At 44.1% G+C, this 17496-nt stretch overlaps 2 protein-coding genes across 6 annotated transcripts in view; one reads left to right on the forward strand and one right to left on the reverse strand.

Moving 5' to 3' along the window:
* The window catches only part of USP35 (ubiquitin specific peptidase 35), a 28320-nt gene extending 23604 nt beyond the window's left edge, over window positions 1-4716 (reverse strand). Inside the window, exon 1 of one of the 2 annotated variants that reach the window (XM_032678471.1) lies at window positions 3989-4716. The gene's annotated coding sequence lies outside the window, so the exon portion shown is untranslated. Of the gene's footprint in view, window positions 1-3321; window positions 3426-3988 lie in introns of those variants that run through there. The other variant, XM_032678470.1, reaches the window with a different exon arrangement.
* KCTD21 (potassium channel tetramerization domain containing 21) lies at window positions 3471-17389 on the forward strand. Of its 4 annotated transcripts, none has more exons than XM_032678474.1 (2): window positions 3471-3529; window positions 11579-17389. In XM_032678474.1, exon 2 carries the CDS (start codon window positions 11609-11611, stop codon window positions 12389-12391), a length of 783 nt encoding a protein of 260 aa, XP_032534365.1. In that variant the 5' UTR covers window positions 3471-3529; window positions 11579-11608; the 3' UTR covers window positions 12392-17389. The 4 variants fall into 4 exon arrangements, with proteins under 4 accessions (XP_032534365.1, XP_032534369.1, XP_032534367.1 ...); XM_032678478.1 differs by lacking the exon at window positions 3471-3529 and adding an exon at window positions 3657-3709; XM_032678476.1 differs by lacking the exon at window positions 3471-3529 and adding an exon at window positions 5209-5433.
* Window positions 17390-17496: the final 107 nt, after the last annotated feature.

The following is a 17496-nucleotide window of genomic DNA, read 5'->3' on the forward strand; positions in this document are numbered from 1 at the left end:
GTGTTGTGCGTCTCCTACTCACTGGAGTTAATTATTTTTGGCTGACGAGGCTCTTCGTGCTTTCCTGTCCTCGGAATCTGAACCACCCTTTAGTACAGCACCAACAGAGACTCCCCTTCGCCACAGGTGATAGCAGATTTAGAGCAGGAGGTTGTCCCCATGCTCTGCAGAACCTTCCACCCTGCACAGCAGCCTTCTGTTCTCTGCAGAGAGTGGACTGTTGGCATTTTGCATGGCTTTGTGGTACATCAGGAGCTCCACCTTGGGAACAACGAGTTTCTCTCCTGTGGCCACACACTTTCCTAAGGAGTCTCAAAACAGTCATTAACCAGGAGATATCTATTTGCAACCAGCCTAAATTTACCATATAGTAGTCCCTCCCTTCATTGAAATTTTTTGATGCTCTAGATCCACAGACCACTGTGGACTCTTTTCCTTTCTTCTGCAGTACTACATATTTCATTGTTCTTTTTTCCTCTGAAACATTATAAAGATGTTTTGCCACATCATACAATTCTATCAGCCATCTCCAGGTGACAACAGTGCTGGGCAGGCTGCCCTGTCTCAACCCATCTATCTTACTCACCCTACCCTGCTCTCTTATTCCTCCGGTGCTTCTTCTTTGATCCCTTTGATCCCTTTGATAGGCCCCCCACTCTTCTCTTGCTCTGTGTTTTTTGCTGTTAGGCACTCAGTCATCAAATTAAAAAAACTCTTTGGCTGGATGTCAAAGTGATCAGTGCTATACCAAATAAAGCCTAAGGCTCTAACATTTCATCCTCTCTTTCTCCAGACTCCTCCTTCCAGCTCCATTCCTCCCCTCCAGTCAACAGCCACATACACACACCTCTAGTACCAATTAGTATCCTTTTCTAATAAAGCATCTCAAAACCATCACTAGTGCATTATCAGCCATCCTGACATGGATACAGAAAGTAAGACACAAGGAATTAAAATGCTCTCTGCCATTGTCTTCAAAACCAGCAGCAGAGAAAGGCACATGAGGCAGGGCTTGCTCTAACCACCAGCCTAGCAGTGACAAACTGCTGGCTCTATGGCTAAGCCCGGCAACAACCCCCGATAAAAATAACCCACCCCACTTGCTTTTTAATTCTCTGAATATATTTGGCACTGGAAGCTCAAAAGCTTTGTCCTGTCTACACTAGATAAGTTTTTCCCAGTTTCTCTTCCGCACACTCCCCAGATGAAGGTATCTTCCTTTTTTACCCCCGAATGATTTCTGCTCTTCTCCTTGGCCAGAGCTCTCAGCCAGGGCTGTGCTACCCTACTTCCATAGGGCTTTATACTAAGAGTGCCCAGATCCTGCACTGACCTTCAGGCCAACGTCCTTTCTATCATCATCCCTGGAGACTCTATATGTATCTACTCTGAAAAGCTGTTTGTTTTCTTGAAGGTATTTATAGCATTAATAGCACTCTTCTTTCTTCAGGTTTCTGTTTGCTTTTGTCTCTATATAGAAATTAAAATCCTGGATACAACCCAAGGAAAAACCACGTCCTGTTCACCAAAGCATCCTGGACTGAGGGTGGATACTGCTGACGCTGGCTGGGGTTCATCAGACACTGCCTCACTGCTCACAGATACAGAGATCTCCACTTTTCTGGTGGTGCCTTCAAGAAAACTGGGATATGATGCCCACTTAAGACCTCGGTTTCCCTCCAGCTCCCAACATCTTTGGCTTTGCATCAGCCAAGTTCAGAAACCAGGAATGCAAAGTGAGACCATGGCAAACTTTGCAGACTCCATCACAAGGATGCCCAAGGCATTTTGAGCCTCCTCCCCAGGGGAAAGCTCAGCTACATTCTTTCAGCCTGAGGTAAGGCATGCAGTTGAAATTTCTCTGCCACCAGATACAGCAGGGTATAGTTGAGTTCCCAAAGCATTCTGAAAACCTCAAAGCAGTGGCAAATATTCCAACATCTGCTTTTATCCTTCAGTAACACCTGCAAAGTCTAAGCCAGGGCAGATTTAACCTGAAACAGGGTTGGATCTCAACTAATCTGAATTTGACCACTTTTAGAGTCTTTTGGCTCCCTATGGGATGGGAACACCCCTGGGTGTCTCTCTCCAGGTCAGCTTGTCTGGAGAAAACCTGAACCCATCTTGGTCAGTTTCTTATAACAAGATGCTGCCTTGTAAACAGGTCTGCAAAGCCCTGCAGGTGCCAGAGAAATGCACATACACCCACTTCCCAGTGTTGTTCCTCTACTTCTCCCTCCAACAGAGTAGCCTGAGTCTTAAAAAGTCAAATCCTCAAGCATTCCTCCTCCACCATTCCCTTCTGCATCCTGATCACAGAGCATCCCTCTCTCTGAGCATCTGTCTGGGAATCCTGAAACCTGGGCCTCTCTCCTGAACCCCTCCCTACAAGCATTCCTCTCTTGAGCATCCTTCCTGCGCCTCGACCTTCTGAGCAGCTCTTATTCCAACCATCTCTCTGGCATACCTCCCTTCAAGCTCTCTTCTACATCTCAAACCCCAAGCATCACTCTGAGTATCCCTCCCAAGCATCTCTACTGCTCCCCTTCCTCTGAGTATCCCTCCCTCAGAGCATTCCAGTTCCAAAGAACTCCATTCTGACCCCCAAGCACCCTTTAATCACAGCGTCTTCCTGCATCTCTTAAACAAGCTCCTGCATCCTGACTGCCCAAGCATTCCTGCCTCTAAGCATCCATCCTCAACTCTTTCCTCCAAGCATCCCTCCAGCATCCCAACACCCAAGCATCCCAACTCCTGAGCATCCCGACCCCCAAGCATCTCGACCCCCAAGCATGCCTCCTGCACCTCTTTTCCCCAAGTACCCTTACTGCACCCCTTCCCCTGAGCAGACTGTCTGCATCTCTCACTTCAAGCATCCCTCCTGCACCTCATTCCAAGCATTCCTCCTGCATTCCTTCCCCTGAGCACCCTTCCTATACCCTTCACCCTGAGTATCACTACTGAATCCCTCACCCCGAGCATCCCTCACCCTTCACGTACCTCTCATCCTGAGCATCCCTCCAGCACCCCTTTTCCTGACTACCCCTCCTACACCCCTTTCCCTGAGCACCCTTTCTACACCATTCACCCCGAGTATCCCTCCTGCATCCCTCACCCCAAGCATTCCTCCTGCACCTCTTTCCCCGACTATCCCTCCAGCATCCCTTCCCCTGAGCATCCCTCCTGCATCCTGAGCCCACATCACCCCTCCTGCACCACTTGCCCAAAGCCCTTTCCCCCTGTCCCCCCTCCTTCCGACCACCCCAACCCCCGACCGCCCCCCTTCTGCACCCCTTTCCTTTCCCCCCCTCCCCGCGTTACCTCCGGCCGGGACCGGGATGCGGCGTGGCCGGCTGCGAGCCGCAGTCCCGGAGCAGCGCTGGGCAGGGCCGGAGAGGCGGCGAACTACATCTCCCAGCGGGCCGGGCCGGGCCGTGCCGAGCCGTGCCGGGAGCGCCGCGCCCCCACTTCCTCCGCCTCCCTGCGCCTCCCGGCGAGTGGCGGAGCTCGGCGGCTGGAGGGGGCGCAGGTGGGTCCCCGGCCGGGCTGGGGGGGGGCGTGGGGAGGGCCGGGGGCACCCCCAGCGGAACTCCCCCAGGTGGAGAGACTGAGGCACGGGGAACAAGCGGGTACCGGCGGCCGGGAGCCGCGCTGCTGGTCCGCTGTGGGATGTGGGAAGGATGGGTGAGCCCCCTCTGAGCGAGGGGAGGTACGGGGTATTTTTTTAGTACTGTAAGCTAATTTAATAGTGTGAGCGCCTGGCTGTGTTAGGTGAGCCGTACCTAAGGTTGCCCTTAACAGGGTCGGGCTCAGCGCCACTCTGCAAACTTTGCATTCCCCCACCCCCTTCCAATGAAAGATCTCCGAAATTTAAGGATTCACAGCACATCCTGTATGCCCACACCCGGGACATGCTGCCAGCTGGCTCCGGCTGGTCAATGGCCGTGAGCTGTACCCTGCAGAGGGTCTAATTCTGGATGGTACCTACCTTGTTACTGTGATTTCTGAGTGGGATTTGTTATCGTGCAGCTGCATCCGTGCTGGGAATTAGCTGCCCTTACACTGCAGGGGTGCTCTGGAAGTGATGGTGTCAGTGGGAGATGGGGTGGAAACTGGATTGCTGAACCACCCTGTGTGTGAATCAAGCAGTATGCAGGTGGTGGGCTACCACGTGTGCAGATGAAGTGGTCCAGGAAGGGAATAAAGTGGTCCATGAAGGAAATAAAGAGTATCTGGATGATACTCCAGGGGTGCCAAGTGATAGTTATGTGGATGCCTGGACAGGACATTGAAAAACATTGAAAACCTTTGCCAGAACTGGCATGAAATTGGTATATTGGACTGTACAAAGGGTATCATCTTGGAAGGAAAAGTGATGCTCCCCGCTGCCATGAGACCCCAGACAGGCTCCCTCCTGGCTGCCGGTGGCAGTGCCCTCCTGACAGTCTGCACTGCCCACCCAGCAGCCCCTGAGCCTACCGGTGTCGAAGGTCACACCAGGAGACTGCCGAGCACTGCAGCACTTTGACTTTTATTCTCCAAACCTCGCTGCAGCCGCATCTCTCTGGCTCTGCACTCCCTCTCCCCCTCCATCTTGGCAGCCGGTTCTCCTTCAGCAGCACTTAATCTTCATTTCGTTCTCATCCTCCCCGCGGTTCACTGCTGATTTTGTTCCTCTTCTCTCAGGAGGAACCTGACCTTTGTTTTATATTGCTCCTTGCTCTTACTAACTGGTCACCAGCTCTATTTTCCTATCCCTGCCTCCCTACCCCCTCCTCTTTTTGCTTAAATTCAGCAGCTGCAGAGACCCTACAGACAGCCTTCTGCATTCGGCTGCAATCCTAAGCAGGCAGCTCAGGAGATGCTCAAGGGCATCGAGGTGCAGGTCTGGGAAGGGGTGAACACACGGCATCATCACACCCACAGCAAACCAGAGTTGTTGTGGAACTCCCGGTCACGCTTTCCCATTCTCCATGCGTCTCATTGCCAGAGCAGAGTTTCTGTGTCTAAAGAAGCACGGCCAGAAAATTAAATGTAAATAAATATAAATAACTGGCTGCGCTCCGAAGGTGGATTGTCAGCGTGTCTATGGCCAGGTATTGCAGCCGCCGGCAGATGGATACCAATCCTATCGTACAGGGAGAAAGGAAGGGTGACCCGTCGTTTCCTGCCTCACGCCTGCTGGGAATTTGAGTCCCCTCCCAGAGCTGGTCACAATGTCCCCCGTGCCAGCTTCGGGGTGAGCGGCCTTTCCCCAAACGCCTGCTGGAAATTTCCAGAGACATCACAGCAGTCCCGAAACAAAAAGCTGCTGTGCCTCCCCGCAGGCGCTGCATTTTGGGATCTATTGCTCCTGGCAGACACGCCATGCTCTGCTTCACCGACCGAATTTTAAGCTTCTAAATGCTGCATTATTGGAAGGGTTGATATTAAGTAAGTGTCCAAAATCAGGTGGGTCCGTCCTGCAGCGATGGGAAAACGTGGGGTTTCCTCTGTAAGATTACTGTAAATAAGCATATAGGCTACAGAAACTATTGCAAATGTTTAACCTTCTGTAGCTGAGGATGAGCTAAGTATATGTGCATCAGGCATACGTGAAGGGAGGGTGAGTCTATACTTGCAATGGATTTTGTCCAAAATTCTTCCTAAAGTTCAGCTCTCATTGACACCTACTGTCTGCTGAAAGCTAGTAAGTGGTCAATTGAAGTGTTTATTTTTTTTATCCCCTAAATATTTTTGTTTGTTTGTTTCTCCCCCCCCCCCCTTTAGTTCTTTGATTATTATTTTTATCTTGTCTTTCATGGAGTTTCTTCTAGACTTCAAACTGCCTGGTGTGCAGCCCCATAACACAGCTGGGCATGAGCTCATAGCTGAGGATCTGGATTTCCTCCACAAAATCGTCCCCTTGAGAAGGGACAAGGCACAGAACTGCTCTGCAGGTAGAGTCACAGCAAGTGCCATGGGGCTGGCTGTGCCCAGATGTGGAGTTCTCGACTTCATTACTATTTGGGGTTTTTTTGCTCAAGGCTTGAATGTTTTGTAGAGACTGGAATTCTTACCTCAAACCAAAACATGTGTTTCAGTAAAACACAGTGGAGCAAAGGGATACATGCTGAGTGTAGGGAAAATGGGGCATGACCTAGAGCAGAACAAGCATTGTGCAAGAGGAGCCATCCTTGCCTGATTATGTGTTCACCATTAATATGCTCTAATGGAGCAGACTGGAGCCCCATCCTGCAACAACCATCTTTTGCTGAATCCCATTTAGAGTTTCCAGCAGCCATTACAGGTGCCCAGCTGTTTCTTTTTTCATACGTCCTTTTGAGCTGAAATCAATCCTGCTCCTTCTAAGGCAGAATTACTTCCTATAAAGCATTACCTAATCTGTCTCTTGTAACATTTATCTACTTGATGTGGCTTTCACCAGCTCTCTTGGGCAATACTCAAAAAGCCAGAGAGGTTTTCAGTCTGGCTGCTCTTCCTGATGCTTAGCAGAAATGGTCCCTGGTTTGCTTTAATTTTATTGCCACTTAGGCATTCTTCATTGTGCCAGCCTAAATAATTAATATCTTTTTTTTCCTTTTTGCTGTGTATGTTTTTTGTGGTTCATTTTTACTCCTCAACTATTTATACGGAAGCTGCACATATTTCACTGTCTTAAATACAGGTTTTCAAAGTTTTGGTTGTGGAGGGATATTTTACAGGTGAGCTATTGAAGCCTACACTATAAAATTAACCAGCAGTGCAATATATAATATACATAAACTTCTGAGACACTGGTACACTGGACAGAGAACCTGTTGCTGCCCTATCCCTGGAAGTGTTCAAAGCCAGGTTGGATGGGGCTCTGAGCAACCTGGTCTAGTGGAAAGTGTTCATGACCGTGGCAGGGGCATTGGAATGAGATGATTTTTAAGGTCCCTTCCAAACCAGGCCATTCTATGATTCTGCGATTCTATGAAATTAAAACCATTAGAAATAATGACTGTGTAAACAGTCATGTATCACTACATCTGGCAGCAAAAGACCCTATTGGTGTCACAGCAGATGTTAACTTGTATTTCAGGGGATGCTACAACTTCTAATGCCTTTAATGCCAAGTGTAAGGGCTTCAGAGGCCATAAGCAGCCTGTAGGATGGACTTTGGAAACCTTAACAACTCATCATGATCACCTCCTACCAAATTACAGATTGTTCTTGCTTTGTTGCTCTGTGTTTATTTAATCTCATTAATTAAATCCTCTGATGACAGTAGGATGCCTGTTAACTGCATCTTGGGCATTACCTCTGAAATCTGAAAGGACTGATTAATTCTTCTTCCCCAACATTTGTAAAGTGAAATCTGTGTCTGCAGTCAATTTATTTTCCCAATAAAAATCCTGTTATATAAACATATCTATAACTTTAGACTTTACAGTAAACTGCATTTTTTGGCTAAAAAGGATAGACTACAGCTGTATACATTTTTCAGAGTGGTTAAATACATAATATTTGTGCCATTTGTTTACATTTTACTTTTGTTGGCAAATCATGACTGAGGCTTCTTTTTTGGATGATTACTTGTACACTTGTGGGTTTTTGCCAAGTTGGGTGAAACAGGCACTCAGTTGAATTATGTATACAGAATTTTATTTATTAGCTAATTAAAGCACTCTTAAATGTGATGAATACAAGAGAGGGAAAATAAGCTTATCCAAAGCTGTTCTACATTCAAAATGGTTAGGCAAATGAAGTGGTGTGATAATGATGGTTCTAAATACATGAAGGCATCAGTAAATGAAATCACGTAGATTTTGTCATTTGACATACTTTCATACCTTCCCTCTGTGTCAACCCCATTACTCTCCCTGGTTCAAACCAGTTATTTGCTGAACTAAACTCGTGGGGTAGACAGTTGTTACAGAAATGTTCTCTATGCAGGTGTTGAGGATGCTCCTGTGAGTAAAACCCAAGTTAAAATTTACAAGCCCTGGTCTGTTGAAATGCTCAGATGCTCACAGACAGCTTCTATTCAGCAGTTTGACTTTTTCATAAAGTTAACCACTGCTAGTTAAGCAATGTTCTTTGGCCAAATTCACATCTTCAGCTCTCAAATTAGATCTCTAGCTGATCTAATTTGAATGAATTTTAAGTGCTACTTGAGGAGGGGCTACACAAAAGACTTTACTATAAACCTCTGCTTCCAAGAACCATAACCCAATTTGTACTTGTCCTTAGTGACTGCAGGTTATAGAATCATACAGTTAGAGAATGGTTTCGGTTGGATGGGACCTTAAAGATCATCTGGTGCTAACCTGCCTGCAGTGGCCAGAAGGCAGGGACACCTTCCATTAAACCGGGTAGCCTCCCACATCCAAGATCAGATGCTCTTGGTACCTCCTCTTTGTGGAAATGCCACCAAGCAGATGTGATTTTCATGCTGCATTCTTGGACAATCTTTATATTGTATTAGCAAAGTACCTAGGCTTAATAAACCAGGGTAGGGACTGCAAATGCTGGTTGGATGAGCAAAGAGAGAAAACTGACAACTCATTTCATTTTAATTTTTAGAAGTGTATGAAAAACATTTTTTCATAAAAAAGTTTGTATGAAGAAAAGCAGCAAGGACTGACTTTATTTCCCCAGCTACTGTCAAGTATGTTGGTTGCTCAATGCACTAAGTCCACGTTGATGATAAATCCAGTAGACACAGGGGTGCTCATCTGTGCTGAAGTTTCGGGTCTTCTAAGGTTCCCAGACTATCAGATTCATGTTCATACTGTGAAGATATAAACCTCTAAGTAATGGGATGAATTAGGCAAAAGCAGATGATTAGGAATGACAGCTGGGGAATAGTTATCCTGCAGCCTTATCCATGGGCCAGATGTTTGCGTCATAAATGTTTGAAATTTAATCTAGTGCAGGGGCAGTGGGGAGGTTCAAAATAAAAGCAGGCTGGTGTCCTAGGAGACTGAAATTCAGCCTGTCTGCAGACTGTAAAACAGCCATAAACAGAATAGGCTGGCCAGGGCATATGTCTGAGCAGTGCCCAGAGGTGGGAGAGGAGCAGAGCCCCCATGCTGAGGGAGTAACGCCATGTCTGCCAAGTTCTGTTCTACTACACCCAGAACTTTTCCAACACCGGAGCTTAAAGCTTGGGCAGATTTCTGATGCTGTTGCTGGCAGCATAGATATGGTCTTCAGCTTTGAAGAGCTCATGTTACTGCCATATTTTGTTGGCAGCCTCCCTTTTGGACTGCTGATAAAGAAAACAGTTACAAGAGATTTTAATATTATCTGTTCAGATTCGACTGAGCTGTCTGCTTCTCATTCAGGCTATTAGCCAGTGAGGCTTTGGATCAGAGTAAACCTAGGGTGGATGATGAGTTTGAAATGAAAATCTGTATCTTTGGACCATCTGTATCTTTAGGTTGTGACTCTTGACCATGGGCTTTGCCAAGTGAAGCCTTGTCAGAGACACATCAAAGAAAACATCTCACTCCACATCTGGCTAAGGCTGGCCGAGAGCATGAGAAACAAACTCTCGTGGTGTAGATAAACAGGCTTGGGCTCAAAAATCTGAAAGCTTCACCTGTGAAGAAAGAACAGAAAAACTGAGGTTGTTTAATCTAAAGCAGCCTGAGGAGCAGCAGAGATTAGAAGCAATGAATGTGGTCTATGGAGTCACTATCAGTCCTGCTTCTACAGGCTGTGTGATTTGCAGGGAGGTGTTGGGAAGCTTTTGTTTGATGAAACGTGATAAAAAGTAAAACCCATTTCATTTGTTGGAAATGCCTGATTGTGCTTGTAGCAATGCTTTTACAGACATATTGCAAGCCCTTAGGGGAAAAAATACATGGCAGCCACTTGTGGTACAGAATTAGATCAGTTAAAGCCTCCACGTGATCAGGTTTAAACAGCTCTTGACTCTAAATTGGCTAGAAGTCTTCAAGAGTGGGAAGAATGCTGAGACTACAGTGCTAAGGGGAACAAGTAGTTTTTTCTGGAGTATATTTGGCTGAGGTTAGTCACAAGGAGTGTCTTTGGTCATGGGCGTACACAGGGTGTTGTGTTGGTCTATGCATGCATCTTTATTTGGCAGTTTGTCGGATACGTGGGACTAAGGGATACGCAGGCAAAGCACTCTGGATTTAGAGATCTGCATCTTTCCATTATTGTGCACTGGGATATAGGCTGTGTGCCAAGGGCTAAAGAACAAAGTGGAATGTTAGTCTTAAACTAGAAGTGCAATACAGGTTCTCATTTGACCTTTAATTAGCTGGTTGGATCGGTTTTTCTTAGCAAAATATGCTGCTGTCTAGAGACGTATTTGTTTTAGGATGCCATTAACACTACTATTTCGATTTTAGCAGCCATAAAAATTGATATTTCAGCACAAGATGACCTTCTTCCTATCTGTATTCTGCTGTGATTCCAGAGCTGATAATAATGTGCAGTGTCTATGATTATTCCATGACTAGTTAGGAAAATGCCTGCACTTCAGTTTAATTTTAAGGGAGCTGCTTGGCAGCTTTCTGTTGAATAACTGTAGTTGCTATAGTGAGAGCTACTTCCTGCCTCTGCAAGCAAGCACTGGTGAATTTCTTGCTGAACTGTTGATTGATTTGGATTCAGAAAACAAGGGAAAAAAGATTTGCAGTTCCTCACATAGCAGGAATTATGGCCCACCTGTGCAAGACAGCTGAGCTAATCTGCAATGGAGAGGGCTACATAGCTCCTTTCTCTTTCCTTGCCCCAGCCCTGGCATTGGTCTGGTTCCAAGATATAGCTGAAACATATGCTGAATAGAAAATGTTGGGTTTTCTCCTTAAACTGGCTCACTGGGGTGTCAGACAAGTGCCAGAGATGGCATAAGGGAGGAGGACTGTATGGTGGAGGGCCGAGGGAGGTCATGTCCCTTCCTAACGCAGTGATGCTTAACTGCACCTTAAAATTGCATCATCAGTTTGTCTCAGCTGATTGCAGAGGAGTCATGTGGAAACAACATCAACTGGGATATAGCCCAAATTAATCAGAAAATGTTTTCTAGGGTAAAACACATTGGAAGGAGGAAGCCTGGTGGGTTATTTTACTGTCATGCGCTTATGGCAGCAACTGCTCACTGTGTCAGGGGATTCTGCTTTAATCATATCCTCATACACTATGGATGATGTTGGGATGTGTCCAGTTCTTGTCCTGTCCTTTTTTGTCCCCTCTAAATTCTGTATTCCTGAGGGAAATGGGATCATATGAGCCTAGGACACAACTCTTGCTCTGAAGTCAGCCACCACTGTAGGCATTGATGGGAGAGATTTCACTTTTAGCATGATTATAAAGTTTTGGAAGACATATGTTCCTGGCACTAAACTGAACTAATGAAGTCCTGTTCAAATCTGTTAGGAGAAAAAACATCCTTATGCTTGTTCTCAAGATACAACCTCCAAAAGTAATTCCCTATTTCTAATTTCTGTGATGAATTCTTGCCATGTGGTTACCTTCATATATTTAGGACTCCTTATCTCTGTAGTTTAACCTTTCAAAAAGGTCAGTGCAACTAAACGTGTTGTGTTGGATTTTTTTTTAATTTTTTTTTTTTTAGAGTTAGTCCCAGCATCGTGACTTTTCCATCATGTCAGAACCTATCACGCTCAATGTTGGAGGAAAACTCTATACCACCTCTCTGTCCACTCTGACTAGCTTTCCAGACTCCATGCTGGGGGCCATGTTTAGTGGGAAGATACCAACCAAGAAGGACAGTCAAGGCAACTGCTTTATTGACAGAGATGGCAAAATCTTCCGCTATATCTTGAACTTCCTACGAACTTCTCACTTGGACCTCCCCGAAGACTTTCAGGAAATGGGCTTACTTCGACGGGAGGTGGATTTTTATCAAATTCAGCCGCTGATTGAGGCCTTGCAGGAAAAGGAAGTAGAGCTTTCTAAAGCAGAGAAAAACGCCATGCTCAACATCACCCTTGATCAGAAGACCCAAACCGTTCACTTCACTGTCCGAGAAGCACCCCAGATTTACAGCCTGTCTTCCTCCAACATGGAAGTGTTTAGTGCTCATATCTTCTCTACATCATGCCTGTTCCTGAAGCTTCTGGGTTCCAAACTTTACTATTGCTTCAACGGAAACCTTTCTTCAATATCCAGCTACCTGCAGGACCCCAACCACTTGACCTTAGATTGGGTGGCAAGTGTGGAAGGCCTTCCTGAAGAGGAGTACACCAGGCAGAACTTGAAGAGACTCTGGGTGGTGCCAGATAATAAGCAAATCAATAGCTTCCAGGTGTTTGTGGAAGAAGTGCTGAAAATAGCCATGAGTGATGGTTTCTGCATAGATTCTTCTCATCCACATACTTCAGATTTCATGAATAATAAGATTATTCGCCTAATTCGGTATAAGTAGGAATGGCTGTTTATTGCGGTGCAGGAAGCATGGAGATAACACAGGTTTAGTGTTTCCCTTTAAAACACACAGCCTAATTCAGAATCATGCTTATCTGGATTAAGAGTCACTAACAAGGAGATGATTTTCCTTTAATGTACTTACCAATACGACCTTTCAGAATATGTCCATATTCTAGATGGAAGCAATATTGTCTAGCGCCTGAATTAAGGACTGGTTCTGTCTCTGCTGCCCCCTCTGACCTGCTGTACAGTTGTGGGGAAAATCACCAAACTTCTCTCCTTTCTACTTTTCCCAGTCAGAAAATGGAAGTGATCCCTAGCCTATGTTGCAAGGGGATGTGAGGGTTCAGTAATCAAGGTTTGGAATGTATCTGGAGAACAGATGTGGTGAAAGATGCCGTGGAGCTGCAGTGCAGCAGACAGCCCTAGGACCGAATTTTCCATGTCTTGTTGTATCACCTGTGTGGAGCATTCAAGAAGCTTGATTGAATCCACAGATAAGAAGCCTCCCTCGTGCACTCAATACAGCTGTAAAGGATGGTGCAAACTGCAAATGAGTAAGGGATCCCATCTCCCTGGGTTCAACAAAGGACTTCTCTCACCATCTGAAGTTGCCTTGTGTTTTTTTTCTGAACCCTGTGAGGAAGCCCCTGCTTTATTCTGCTTTCAGGGAAGCCATGTTGGAATAATGTGACTGGCATGGAGAACAACCAAGGAAGCCATAGAAGAGAGAATGGTGTTCTTACAAACAAAGAAGATTAGACTTTTACATTCCAAAGGCATCCAAGACAACTAGTCCTTTTCTTTCTCTTGTAGTGTTAATATTTGTCTGGAGGATGCTGCTGAAACTTTCTGAGATGAAGACAGATTTTGGGGCAGAGGCCCCCAAATGTCTTCTAAGCATTTGAGCCTCTTCTGGCCTTCTTTTGGGCACATCTCCCTTCAACAGTGCCTGGAGTGCATCACATGCTCTCTGGATAGGATGGATTCCATTTGAAAAGACAACATTCTCATCAGGTTACACCTAGTATTTTTCATTACAAAAACAGAGGCTCACTTTTCCTATCCTAGTACATTGAGCCTTTTTTTTTTAACATCCATGTGAAATGGTCAGGTCACTAAATAGCATTTTCCTCACTTGCTTGGTTTCAGTGTCAGGTTGCCATAGGTAAGGCAGTGGGAATCCAGAGGTGACGACAATGGTCACCTACACACCTGGTCTGTGCTATAATGAAGATTATAATTCAGTAGCTGCATATTGTCTCTGAACATCATTTGTGCCACATTCAAAATGGTTCTTTCTCAGCTAATTATGTTTAAAAGTATCTTAACTGTATTTCCCTAGCCAGATGGCTATGAGTACATTGGAGACTCTCTGGAACATTTTCTGGTGTCTTTAATGAGATAAAAGGGAAAATGCAATAACTAAGTTTTGCATTTAGAATTTTAGCACTTCCAAAGGTTCTTAGCACAGGGCTGCAAAGCTCTGTATTACTCATGTTCTTGTTTCCCAAAGTAACTAGTCTGTCATTACATTAAACTGACCTGTGAACAAGCATAAAGAAGCTCTTTTTCTTGTAAAAAACAGTGAGATCAGTATATTTCTACTGTCCCAAGCTGTAACTGCATGAACAACACAAATCAGCATGCTGATGGGAAAAATGCACATTCTGCAGCTCTTGTCAGCCTGTTACAGACCACTGCCCTTTGTCTGACCTGGTGCTAAACCAGCATGATATACGTGGGACCATGTTGCCAGAAAGTACTTACTGGGCTTGAAGCCCTCAGAACCATTAAACCTGGCAAATACTGTGAATTTTAAGGACTGCAGACAGGATTTTGTGGCCAGATTTTGGCTTGAGTCACCATATTTACCTAGCTTTAGTTGCATAAGGAAGAACTTTTTTTTCCCCCTCATCTGTGTCCTGAATTATAAAGCATGTGTTTGCCACTCAGCTGGACATTCACAGAGATGACTGTGCTGTTAATGTGATTATGATCTGTAAAATGAATCCTCCTTGATCAAATCTATGCCTTGAAACAGATACGCCTTTGCTGAATTTATGATGACATAGCTTTTGGGGACCGTTGACAGTATTTCTTTTTAACCCACATCCTTGAGAGTAGATTTTAAATGATCTTTAACAGGAGTTCTTCTATGTCATGACTAAAGTAATACTCACCTGTAGGAATTTGTTTCCTGTCAGCTTGAGTATTATGAAAGGTAAGAGCAGTGGGCATAATCTCATTTGGAGGTGGTGGTGGGGAAGTCTGATCTACATCCTTTAGAGCTCTGGATCAGTACTACTCCATTCTGTTTCAGCAAAATAAAAATATTGCCTGGGGGAGTTGAATCATTACTGCATTTTCTGGTGAAAGGTGAATAAGAGAAGTCTGTAAAAGGAGAGAACTGAACTCAGATCTTCACCTGGAGTGCTTTAAGCCCTTAGTCTCTTATGCAAAAGATGGATGACTTGAATACACACTTATTCGTACTCATGTAACTAAATCAGAAAAAGGTAGAGCTGGCCACAAATCTGTCATTTATTAATACATAGAGAGATGCAAAATATCTCTCTTCTTTATGTAGATAGATGCAAAATTTCCAACCAGTATAAAGACATGAGTGAAGCCAAGCTTCGGGAGGAACAGAAAAACTCAAGGTACCTCTGAATTGCTAAGCTCAATAAACATCTTTATGTATGCGGTACTATTTTTAATGCCACGGCCATTCTGTGTGCTAATGGAGCACGGGAAATAGGCAGTGAGTGAATCACTGGTGATTGCAGGCAAACATATGTTCTGTGCAGTTGCTATTTCAAACTATACGCTAAGCTAAATCTATAGCTGCTCCCGAATTTTGCATTCTGTGTTATGTTATAATGACTGTTTATAGGAATGTTCTCTCTCCAAAGCGTTTGTTTGCATTTTATCTGGATAGCTGGTTTTTGTTTACCTTCCTTTTCTGAGCCCTAGAGGCGTAACTTGCCTTTGTTTACCAGTGAACAGCACTGATAATGATTCTTCTCAAGAGTTTTCCTGAATTACGGAGAAGCAAATATGCACAAAGCCATTTTAAGTGCAGCACAACCCCATCACTAGTCATGAAATGCACTTAGCATTTATTAGCAGTAACATATAAAAATAATTTCACTGTTGAGTGGAATATTCATTCTCAGAACAAATAGGTGGTGTTTTTTCCTGAAAAGGATCTAGTGACTTTTTTCCCCTTAAAGCTTGAAGGGTGTTTTCTTCTACATCTTGGTGCACAACTCCTGGTTCTGCCATATGCCTGTCTCTGTCAACACCTTTGTGTACAAAATGAGGCCAAGTCCTGCAATTTTTTTTAAATGGTCTCACTTTTTCGGTGGTTTGTTTTGTATTTTCATTTTTTTTAATGGCTACTGAATAGAGCATTCAATTGTGTTAGAGCAGAAAGATACCAGAGTTAGGGCAGATGATAAGTTGTTAGCTGTAGTCTAATGTCATTTTCAGGCCTGGACATGTGCATAGCAGTGGTATTTCTTATATGACAGAATTATTCTGAAACATCTTAATGGAGTCCAGAAAGAAACACTTGTGGATTTCTGTATGTGTTTTTAGGCTCGGTAGCTCTTAAATATCTTAAATATCTAACAATGTTCAGTTATAATCAAGGGACTGAAACTATACATAAATATTAAGACATAAATATCTAACAATGTTCAGTTATAATCAAGGGACTGAAACTATACATAAATATTAAGACATACTTGGTTTATACAACTGTTAAGAGTCAGGAGGAGTTGGTGGGAGGAGTCATTGTTGCTGCAGTTGATGGTGAGGAAACAAATAGTTGTAGAAATTTAGATCTGAAAGAATTCACATGTTAACAAGAAATCTAGGATTTAGTAGGGAGAGTATAGAAAATCTTGATGTGTTCAGGAAAAAAAACCCAGCAAGATAACAACAGAGACAAAAATTTTGCTGCAAGAGGCTATAATTAGAATGATTCACTGGTCCTTTCCAGTTTTAATCTCCTATTTTGCACCTTAAATATGCCAGTAGTTATGCTAGTAACTTCTCAGGAGCAGGCAGCTTTGCTTCAAATGGCATGTACTTCAAATCACCAAACATTTGCACTGCTGTACTTACCATATTATAGCTGGGTTGTTGCGTATTAACTGCTGCTTGAGTTCACTTGCAGTAAATACCTGCAATCAATCAGATTTATCCCCACTCTAGGAGAGGCTGGTGGAGTCCATATGTAAGGTTGATGGGAGTGATAAATACTGCCTTCAGCCACAGAAGGAACATACTGAGGAAAGTAAATGTAGGATCTTCTGACACTTCACAGATAAATGGAGAAGTTATGAAGAAGATTCCTTTGGGGAGTTTTATTTTCACCCCATCCCTTTGAATTTGGTGTCACTGCTCAGAATTTCAATACATTTTGAAATATTTAAGTGCCATTCTGCATCCACACATTGATGGACACAAACATGCAGGGTACAAGCAGCGCTAATATGTGGCCCTCACGGTAAAAGTCTTGTATGTGAATTAGTACAGGCAGTCATACAGATATTCTGTTCAAGAAGGGCGGGACGAAGCATAAATATCCAGATCAGGGTCTCAGATTCACTTAGGAATAACACAAGGAATGGCTTCCATATGAATTCAGGGGGAAAAAAAGGAGCTATAGGGGAGGGCTATATCTAATAATTCTTTTTCTCCTCCTTCTCTTGGCATTCCCCTCACTATTTTCTTGCTCTAACTCCTAACTGTAGGATTTTCCCATTGATCAGAATTTGGGCCCCAGTTCACTAAAAGCCATGCTTTGGAATCAGTAGTATTTGAAAAGTGTCAAAAGTTGGTCTTTCTTTCTATCCACTTTTATAGAGAGCCTGAGGGCTATCACATTAAAAATCTGATTGCATTTCTCTGCCTGTAACTCTTTTGTGAACTGTTACTAATGTGTATTTTAGAAAACAGTAAATAAAATGTGAATGAAGCAGGAGATGCTCTGCCTGACATATATTTATTGAGAAAAAAGCATGCAGTGAAGTTTGTTGAATCGGTAGCTTTTCCGTTCTCTAATGATTTTACGTAGTGCATCATTGCAAT

The sequence above is a fragment of the Chiroxiphia lanceolata genome, chromosome 2 (genome assembly GCF_009829145.1).
Source record: "Chiroxiphia lanceolata isolate bChiLan1 chromosome 2, bChiLan1.pri, whole genome shotgun sequence".
Classification (NCBI taxonomy): domain Eukaryota; kingdom Metazoa; phylum Chordata; class Aves; order Passeriformes; family Pipridae; genus Chiroxiphia; species Chiroxiphia lanceolata.

Bases quoted from the DNA above. Each gene is read 5' to 3' on its own strand.
- KCTD21 (XM_032678474.1), top strand. From the start codon at position 11,609: ATGTCAGAACCTATCACGCTCAATGTTGGAGGAAAACTCTATACCACC.